This window comes from Hippocampus zosterae, chromosome 3 (genome assembly GCF_025434085.1).
Source record: "Hippocampus zosterae strain Florida chromosome 3, ASM2543408v3, whole genome shotgun sequence".
NCBI classification, from domain to species: Eukaryota; Metazoa; Chordata; class Actinopteri; order Syngnathiformes; family Syngnathidae; genus Hippocampus; species Hippocampus zosterae.
The window spans coordinates 29,316,318-29,326,237 of NC_067453.1; the positions used below are offsets into that span (position 1 = coordinate 29,316,318).

General features: G+C 45.1%; 2 protein-coding genes across 14 annotated transcripts in view; both read left to right on the plus strand.

Annotated features, from left to right (window-relative positions):
* myo9ab (myosin IXAb) overlaps nucleotides 1-3,373 on the plus strand; it is a 63,842-nt gene extending 60,469 nt beyond the window's left edge. For 8 of the 13 annotated variants that reach the window (XM_052061956.1, XM_052061960.1, XM_052061959.1 and 5 more), the window contains 3 exons: nucleotides 1,151-1,356; nucleotides 2,303-2,445; nucleotides 2,626-3,373. In XM_052061956.1, coding sequence (XP_051917916.1) covers nucleotides 1,151-1,356; nucleotides 2,303-2,445; nucleotides 2,626-2,978 — 702 coding nt within the window. In that variant the 3' untranslated portion in view covers nucleotides 2,979-3,373. Of the gene's footprint in view, nucleotides 1-922; nucleotides 948-1,150; nucleotides 1,357-2,302; nucleotides 2,446-2,625 lie in introns of all 13 variants that reach the window. The other 5 variants (XM_052061958.1, XM_052061965.1, XM_052061968.1 and 2 more) reach the window with 2 other exon arrangements.
* A 3,583-nt stretch (nucleotides 3,374-6,956) lies between these two features.
* LOC127598373 (DNA polymerase III subunit epsilon-like) lies at nucleotides 6,957-8,895 on the plus strand. Its single transcript, XM_052062213.1, has 3 exons — nucleotides 6,957-7,424; nucleotides 7,568-7,616; nucleotides 8,286-8,895. The coding sequence occupies exons 2-3, from the start codon at nucleotides 7,568-7,570 to the stop codon at nucleotides 8,795-8,797; spliced, it is 561 nt and encodes a 186-aa protein (XP_051918173.1). The 5' UTR covers nucleotides 6,957-7,424; the 3' UTR covers nucleotides 8,798-8,895.
* Nucleotides 8,896-9,920: the final 1,025 nt, after the last annotated feature.

Here is a 9,920-nt window from a genome sequence, read left to right on the forward strand (position 1 = left end):
CTTGTCCCGTCTGCCTGATCGTAAGCCCAAAATATAACAAATGGATACACACCACAAAGTACAACAGTGAACCTCTTCGCCACAACGTCACTTCTACTACCGGGTGGCAAAAACTCGGCTAAGAAAAATCTCTTGACACAAAAGCAAACAAAAAGGTCACCAAAAGCGTACCGCGGTGCCTTCAATTATTAATTTTTTGACACAAGATCAAAATGTTGAGATGCGGGCGCTGTACTGTGCCAGTGAACTGTACTCACTTCATGGCAAGCGGCGGGTTGGCAGGTAGCGACCGATTCTTTAAAATAGAGTCATGTTATTTTTTTGCCACTCCTGAAGAGTAGCATTTGTGTTGCACTGGTATAATTATTCAAGCAACAAATATTTAAATAGAAAAGTACACGTAGACAGTACTCAGAAGCATATATTCTTTGTCCTCTGAAATAGATCCTCAATAATATTACATTGGCTAACTGAGCACCTGTAACACCATTGATGTACTGTCTGTCTGTATTATACTGCCCCCAAGTGGTTAGTCACTGAAATGAGGGCCTGTTATGATGAACGCAAAGCTCAAATCATTTTATTGAATGGCAACACCTTCTTTGTACCTTCGGCTATCGAGTGGAAGAACATTTAAATTGCAACACAACCCAAAAAAAGATTGTCCAAATAACGGCTTGTAACTCGAAAACTAAAAAAACTACATTGGGACACTCAGTGGTATAATTTTTTTTTCCACCCCTGTAACGTATCTGAACTTTTTTGTTTGTCTTTTTTGTACTGCTTGTCATTCCCGACGTTAGCAATAGCACAGTGTTGCGTTGGGTTGTGTGTGTGTTTGATGAATATGTTCAGTGGGAGAAAAAAATATAATTTTATAGCCACACTGACACATTTTCTGTTTCTGCTAACTGGCGAACACGCAGCCTCACTGCGCCAGACTGCAGGTAACACGTTTCTGTGTGCTTGAGTGTGTGTGTGTCTTACTAGCATCCCTCCCACTTTGTTAGCGGTGTTGTTGTGATTAGCACATCTGTACCTTGTGGACATCCAAAGTATATTTTTAGAAAGTCTCCAGTGTGCCTCTCTTATCCGCTGTATTAAGAAGCGCGCATTTTTGGTTTTGTTTTTTTTTTTGTTTGTCTTTCAGGGCAAAAGTCGCGTTCGGCAAGGCGGTCCGCACGCGCCGTCGCCGCCGCTCAGCCCCAGGCCGGGCCCCCCGGTGGTGGACGGCGGGAGCGCGGGAGCGGCCGGCGAGGAGATGGCCGAGGCTCCGCTGAGCGAGCAGCAGCAGCTCGCCATGCAGCAAGAGGAGCGCATCCTCACCGAGCAGATTGAGAGTCTGCAGAGAGAAAAGTACGAAAAGTCGCAACATTTCATTCGGGTTGATGTCAAAACACCGCGACGAGGTTTTCTTATGCTTGTAGTTGGTTGGTTGGTTAGCGGTAGTTAGCAACAACTCCAAAAGCTCTTATCTTAACTCCAGTTAATTCCTGAGTTAGTTGACAGGGTTACACACACACACACAACGCAGCTGGACGTTAGCTTGTTTAGCTTCTAGCTTGCTAGCTAGTACTAATTGGCTAGCGTGCATGTGAGTTATATATGGAGTTAGCTTGTTTAGCTTCTAGCTTGCTAGCTAGTACTAATTGGCTAGCGTGCATGTGAGTTATATATGGAGTTAGCTTGTTTAGCTTCTAGCTTGCTAGCTAGTACTAATTGGCTAGCGTGTATGTGAGTTATATATGGAGTTAGCTTGTTTAGCTTCTAGCTTGCTAGCTAGTACTAATTGGCTAGCGTGCAAGTGAGTTAAATATTTAGTTATTCCTGAACAGAATGACAGAAAAACTCCATGACAGAGAAAAACTCCACCAACTACTTTTTATAGACGCTTTGTCAGTTAGCACGTGAGTGCGTTTGTTGAAGTATCGGTAGACAAAAACTAACGTTGTGTCTTATTGATGGGATTTTTGCAGGGAAGAACTAACATACGAGATGTTGATTTTGGAACCGCGAGCATCCGACGATGAGACACACACACACACACACACACACACACACAACGCAGCTGGACGTTAGCTTGTTTAGCTTTTAGCTTGCTAGCTAGTATTAATTGGCTAGCGTGCAAGTGAGTTATACATTTAGTTATTCCTGAACAGAATGACAGAAAAACTCCATGACAGAGAAAAACTCCACCAACTACTTTTTATAGACGTTTTGTCAGTTAGCACGTGAGTGCGTTTGCTGAAGTATCGGTAGACAAAAACTAACGTTGTGTCTTATTGATGGGATTTTTTTGCAGGGAGGAACTAACATACGAGATGTTGATTTTGGAACCGCGAGCGTCCGACGATGAGACTCCTGAATCGGAAGCGTCCATCGGCACGGCGGACAGCTCAGAGAACATCACCATGGAAACGGAGGGCGCCAACACAGAGCTGCCCGGTGAGGGCCCAGACCAAAACCATTGAACTTGGTTCGAAACCCAAACTAAGTGTATGTTGGTAACCAACAGAGGAGAAATGGGTGTAAGATGAGTCACATATTCTTAATTATGAGAAATGTGGAAAAGCGAAAGCAAGACGCATAGCGATCCCGCATATCAAACCGTTGTGTCATCCACAGAGTCGGGCGCTTGCGGCTCCAGAAAATGGGAGCCGAAGAGCAGGCGACCGATGCGCCGCCATCCCGATTCGGTGGATTCTGCCGACTCGGCGTCCGCCTGCTCCAATCGTCCGCCGTCCGCCTCGCCGTCCCCTCATTACCGCTTCCGCTCGTCGTCGTCGGGACCCCTGCTGGCCTCCTACAGCCCGGGAGGGGCGGTCGTCGCGGCGGGCGAGATGAGCCGCCCAAGTCACAGGCTCCGCCTGAGCCGCAGCTCGCCGCGGGAGCCGTCGGGAGGACACCGCAGGGAGCCCGAGTTCGGCTCGGCGCCGCAGCAGCTGGTTCTGTACGGCAGCAACGAGTTCATGGTGTGACGCCGGCGGGATGCAAGGCGGCCCGACTACGGCGGGGCCTTGATTCAAAGTTTTGATAAAGACAAAAGGTCGGCTGCGGCTGGTCACGGGGGTCGTGCGCCCCCCCCCCATCCCCCCCGCCCCACGGCAGAGCAGGTGAGTACTGAGCCAGAGCGCAGAAGAAGACTGAACTTTGGTGGGGCCGTCTTTCTTCTTCAGCTTGTAGCCAGAACGACTGAATCGCTCCGCTACGCTAAACTATGCTAAGCTAAGCTAAGCTAAATCCGCTTGTCACGTTTACACACCAGCCGAGATGCTGCATGCTCATCCGTTTGACTTCCTGTAAAGAAAGAGCGCAACGACACGTCACAGCTGACCCTTCACACGCGGCAAATGGTCGGGCTGAACAATTTTGGGGGGGGGGGGATCATCTCATCATTTTTTCCACTCAGTATTTGCAATTTCATGTTTCATGATTTTTATGAAGGTTCTCTTCCCATTTATTTTTGAATAATAATTTTTTTTTTTTGCATACCGCTACATTGCACGGTCAGTCGGAACTCAAAATTCAATTCATTGTTCAGCCCTCGTCAAGAAGAAGGCTCAAATTATCCATTTCCTGAGTGTCAATGTAAGCGCGAATGCCGATTGGTCGGCGACCGCTCCGGGGCGTACCTCCGCCGGGACAGACCCTGACTGGCGTTGGTGGGAGGATTGGATGATTTTGAGCATACGAAGAACATGTACATAGAGAGCAAGGTGAAACGCGTTCATTCCAGTGCCACGCTCGTAAACGTCAGTGTTAGGACGTCGCCACTTGAATTTCTCTCCTTTGTTTGAATTCTTTGCTGTTCTAACGTGTGCTGTCGTTGCTATTTGATTGATATGCTAAGTTTCTGTTGGGCAACACTTAAACGGGCTTTATGTTGATTTTATTCGGGGTATTTGGACAATGATTTGCAGCCTCTGCCATGTCTGAAGGCTCATGTGGTATGCTTTGGATCATGAGCTGTTCCTCCCCCCTTTTTTTTTTCGGCCTTAACAAATGACCCGACTTTTTTTGGGTTCTGATTTGTTTTGACTTGCAAGTGAAAACTTGAGTTAATAAGCACTGAATGGTGGCAGTAAACTCAACTCACGTCCCCTCAAGCCGAAATTTGGAGCATTTTTTTCCCCCCCAAAAAAGAGACCTCGAGTCATTTATTAGCAACCCCCATTTTACGTTTAGTGTCAAACTAAACGCCAAACAAAAGCAAATGACACATGTATTTAACTCATTCACTACCAGCCAATTCTGGACCAAGTCTGAAAAGACGTATTAAAACGTCTTTGGGAGTGAATGCGTTAATAAAACCACATTTTTGCCGAACGTCCGCTAGCTTAGAGCTGATACACAATGCAAAACACCATTGAAAAGCTAACAAATAGTGTCGATAGCATCTGCGGATTTTTGAACACAGTGCTGCAACACAGGTAGACAGACAATATTGCAAGACTAATATTGAAAATAAATTTCATGATTCCATTGAAATCTATCGCAAATAAAAGTTAAAATGAAATTGTAACCTAGTCCATGTTTTAAAACGATGTTTTTTTTAAAGATTAAAGGCAAACTTATTGAACTTAAAAAGTTAAATCCAACTCTATTTGACTTTGTGATTCGTTCACACACCACTAGAGGGAGGCCATGTATCGCTGCGATGCTCATGATGTCATTTGGCCGTCATCGGCATAAAATGGCCGTCCTTCCTAAATAAGTAAATGTTTTTTGGGGGGGTGGGGTGGGGGTGTTGGTTTAGGTTTTTTTTTTTTAAAGATAGCTCTTCATTAAAATCTGACAGCTTGATTGTCTTATTTCACATGCTTAAAGGCAATTGTCCATAGACTTCTAACTTCACTTCCTCTTCTTATTTTAGCTCAACAACAGCGCTTCCGTCCGCGGACCCTCGTAGCATTTAATGCGCAGAAAACCAAAACGCAGTAGCATTCAAATATTTCTCGGTATCGTTGAGTGAAGGCTTCTAACGGCCTGATCGGGTAGCTGCAAGATTTGTCTCTCTGTACCACACAATCAGTGTTAAGCAGCTTTCGCCCTCCTCACTTGACTTGACACACACACACACACACACACACAAAGCTGAATGGACAAAAAAAAAAAAAAAGACTTTTCTATATTATTTGTTCATGTCATATTGCATCATGTGTGTGGAGGTAAAAAAAAAAAGTGAATGTAAGTGTCACTGGAAGGCATGCTGTGCTTTCTCGGGTCCTTTTTGTTGTCTCTTTTTATAAACGGCGTATGTATGTACTGTATGTATATTTTATTTATGTCCACGCATTCTGCCGGTTGATTGCTTTCAAAGGATTTGTTATGAAGGATATATTATCCTGTGTGTACGATCAAGTGCTTACAAGGCCAGGAAAGAAAAAAAAAGTGTCTGCGCCACTCGGGACATAATTAATACACATGGTGCAATTTTGTGTTACTTTTTGTTTTGACCTGTTATTATTTTAATGATACAAACATGTCAGTGGTTGTAAGGAAAAATAAAACGGAAAGACAAGACACACCATGGCTCCAGCTTACACGTCGACTGACTGCCTACTGATTTGAAAACCGCGCGCTCCCCCCGATATACGAAATCCCGATATCCAGGAGTGTGTCGTGTGAGCATACATTCGCGCAGCCAAAGCGCTCCGAAGGTGGCCGAGGAGAGCCGGCGAGACCGTCTCGTATGTCACTTTATGCACCCAGGTCGGAAAATAAAAGCACTCTGAGACCCAAATTGAGTCCGGTTGAGTAATATCAGAACACAACGCAGAGGTACGTTGTTTTCAATGTACAGTACTCAGGCCTTCTTGTGCGAAGTTTCCATTTTTCCCCCGTGCCTGCGTGGGTTTTCTCCGGGTACTCCGGTTTCCCGGATTCCAAAAACATGCACGGCAGGTGAATGGAACAATCTAAATTGTCCCGAGGTGTGAGTGTGGATGGTTGTTCGCCTTTTGTGTTCCCTGCAATTGGTTGGCAACCGGTTCAGGGTGTCCCCGGCCTGCTGCCCGTAGACGGCCGGGATATGTTCCGGCACGCCCCGCAACCCTTGCGAGGATAAGCAGGTCAGAAAATTGGTGACTAAAAAGTGTTATACAGTCATACCTCGGTTTTCGACCATAATCCGTTGCAGACGGCTGTTCAAAAAGCGATTTGTTCGAAGTCCGAAACATTTTATTAGCCCATGATTAGGTAGGGGCTTGTACACTATGCAGAAATAGCAAAACAGTCAGCTTTGATTTTGTAATCCGAGGAGTAAAAATCTCGAATTTTCTGTTCGAAATCCAATTTGCTCGATAACAGAGACGTTCGAAAACCGAGGTTTGACTCTCATACATAATTATTAAAAATCGTAAATGACAAACAATGTTAACTTCTAAGTGAAATTCTACATTTTCAATGTCGAAACATAATTAGAAAATAATTGAGCACACCATATGACGTGTGCAGTATATCCGTGATTCTCAGTGCGGCACGAATACCGCAAGTGATATGCATAAATTGTATTTTTTTTAAAAGTTCGTTTCGTAGCACTCCAAAAAAAAGTATATAATAATGTAATAATAAAGACATTGAAAATAATGTTCAAGTAAATTCTATAGTTGATATATTGCAGCAAACGTGTATTTTTAATGGAATTAAGCAGTTAATCTGTTTGGCATCTGACAAGATATTAACAAAAGTGCTCAAACGACGGCACCATATTGTATAAAATATTATCGAACAAAGTCACCCTCTCCTATTAGGGGGGGAAGACCCAGTTAACGTCTTAAGCCGCCGCACTTGAAGGCGCTTAACGTGGGGACCGGCGGACTCGATTTTACAAGCGGACAACTGTAACGGATTGATATATGATGTTGACGGAAGATAACGGAAGTGACGGAACAGCGCACAGTCGGGGCACCAGCTTCCCGCTGTAGCTGGAGGCAGAGCTACGAGGAAGTCCCCTCGGTAAGTAGTACAGTACCTCGCTGAGGCGGCTCATTCATTTCTAATTTGAGATTTGATTTCAGAACATATCGCTTTGTTTTTCTTTTTCGATTGTGTGGTGTGTTTAAAAAGTTACGCGATTCGTTCTGAGCCTACTTTGCTTTTTGTATCGGGATTTAATTTACGTTTTGTCGAGATTTTACACGTCGAGTGTCAAAAAAATCTCCACAGTCACGTCGCTGTCCAGTCAGCCTCCGCTGGTCACGTGACCGCGACCGCGTCGCGGCCGCCATTATTGTTCCTCGCGCAGGCATTTCTGCTCCCATGTTTCAGAATCCAATCGAAAGAAAAGCCACGATCCGCCCAAGTGTCGAGTGTTCGCGAAGCGACAGCGATTTGGAGCCGCCACAATCGGTTGCGACACCCGTCAAACGCCGCGACGGTATAACGGAAAATTCAAAAAGTTGGCGACGGCCACCATCTTCAAGGTGAGTTCATTTTCTCCGTTTTTTTTTCCAACGCTTGACCGTGCTTTTGAAATGTGTTGCACTTTCGTATGAATGACATGATAATTCAGTACTGTTATTACTGTCCTTAAATGTGTTTGTGGCATTTTTACATTTTTTTTCAGATGCATGATTTTGCCATGGTTTTCTTTGATTTGGAGACAACTGGATTGGGTACGTGACTGAATCAAGTGTTCATTTGTTTCCTGTTTTTCTTATGAATTATTCTCATTTCTTTACCCTTTCAGTTGGCACAAGCATTTACAAACTGCAGGCAGATGCGAAGCTGTCTGCTGTCTTTCCCCCTCCCGTTTTTTTTTTCTCTGCCATCCCAAAATGGCAACTATTACAATTTGGAGTGATTTGAGAAAAACGTGTAGTGGAAATTTTATATTCAACAGTGTCAACGTGTGTTTTATAATAAATGTTATAATTTTGTGAATCGTCTAAATCCGTTGAGAAAATTTTAGGGGGGTGGGGGGTCAGGTACCTTATCGTCGAGTTTTCACGAGCTCTCCCGATCAGTCTTTCCAGCTTCCGAATGTAAACAGCCCTGCGATTGGACGTGTATGATGTCTTACTTGTTGTGATTGGTTGTCCCGTGCAGGCCACGCCCCTTCCCGCTTTTTTTTCCCCATCACTCGCCATTGTCATCCCTGACGGTGTTTCTCCGCCAACTGTCGCTGAAATAAGCACTTATTGCTGGTTTGCTGTTCTTCAGTTTTGTGTTGTCCCTGAGTGGTCTTTTTTTGGGGGGTGGGGGGGGATGAAAGAGGGCCTTTTGGACTTGGGGGAGGAAAATCACAGTATGTGGCTATTAAGTCGACTCTCCTTTGCTCGCAGACACTCGTGGGTGTCACATCATCCAGCTGGGGGCCGTTTGCGGTAACCAGACCTTCAACGCCTACATCGTCCCCCAACGCCCCATCACTCAGCGGGCCTACGAGGTCAACGGCTTCTACGTGGCGGACGACATTCTCTACCGCCGCAAGAAGGCCAAGCCCACCGTGACAATCAACCGAGCTCTGACCAACTTCTTCAGATTCCTGAGATCCTTGGAGCGGCCCGTGTGCCTGGCGGCCCACAACGCTAACTCGTTTCACGTCCGCATCCTGACGAGGCTGCTGTGGAGATTCCACTACTTTTGGAAGTTCCGCAGGGTCGTGCATTTTTATCTGGACACCCTACAGGTCAGCAGGAAGATAAACCCCGGTGGCAGTCATAAATTGAAGGACTTAGTGGGCAAGGACTATGACGCTCACAATGGGCTGGAGGACGCCAAGGTGTTGCAGGGCCTTTGGAAGAGGTGGGCCTTGAATGACCGTGACGTTCAGAATTTCTTGTTCGAGTGGTAGCGCGGCAAACTTTGCGCTCTCACCGAAGCAAATGCAAGTATTTCCACGTCGGTTTTGTTCTGCACCGGATTTGTTCTTTTGAGTTTGTTGTTTTGCTTTCACGAGCGGAGCCATGTTGAGACACTAACACTAGTAACGGTAAAGAAATGTTCGTCTCTTTATAAACCCCAGTGGAACGAATAAAAGACACCGTGGACAAGATGGTTGTCGTGAAAAAATATATTTGGACAAAAAAGGCACAGATTGGCAGAAAAACATGTCCGTTTTGTTGGCCTCGCCATTTCTTGGAGATTTCGAAATTTCGTCAAGAACGGAAACCACAAAAGGGTTGCGCGCGCACACATAAAAGGAAGATTAGTCATTGAAGGTCCTCTCTGTTGTGGGATCTGTTCCGACACTGTGAAAGTGAGAATGAAATATGCCATTGACGGTATTAAATGCTTAGTGTGATTACAATCACCTTTAGTGACCCCCCACCCCCTTGACCCCTGCCACTTTTAGGACCCTTCGAGAGTAAATGTTTAACATCAAAAGAGCAACTGTTATCTCAAGTATCTGTGTTGATTGCAGCACATCAAAGCTCAGACCGGAGACGAGAGGGTGGGGGGGTCGCTGTGGTCTGGTCCCACCTCACCACCCCCAACTTTTTCCAGCCACACCGGGCTCTGGCTGCCAAATATTGCGCACGCTCCACTTTTCTTGTTTTCTTTCTAGCTAAATTGTCATGTATTGGGATACATTGCATCCCACTTTCTCTTTCATTTTCCGTCTTTGACTCACCCGCCCTCCCCCCACACCCCCCCCCCCCCCATCTCTCTCCATCTCAAAAATGCAAAATGTTTTATAGGCTCCCTGTAGTAGCACACAACTTCCTATAATAATAATAATAATAATACATTTTATTTATAAGCGCCTTTCAAGACGACCAAGGACACTTTACAATAACAAAAAACACAAAACAATACGGGTTGAGCAGCTATTCAACCCTCATGTTAAATACACCCGTGAATTTATTGTGTGAGAGCTGCCGGTTGCTTGTTTTTAAAGCACTATTTCGCTTGACAAATTTCTCATTATTTAAATACTGTTTTATTATTACTCTTATGATTTTACTTTTTGGGTC

What these genes read in the sequence shown, in the direction of transcription:
- LOC127598373 (XM_052062213.1), top strand. Translation starts at nt 7,568, where the DNA reads ATGCATGATTTTGCCATGGTTTTCTTTGATTTGGAGACAACTGGATTG. An exon ending in TTTGGAGACAACTGGATTGG is followed by an intron (nt 7,617 to 8,285) that starts GTACGTGACTGA and finishes CTTTGCTCGCAG; the next exon opens with ACACTCGTGGGTGTCACATC.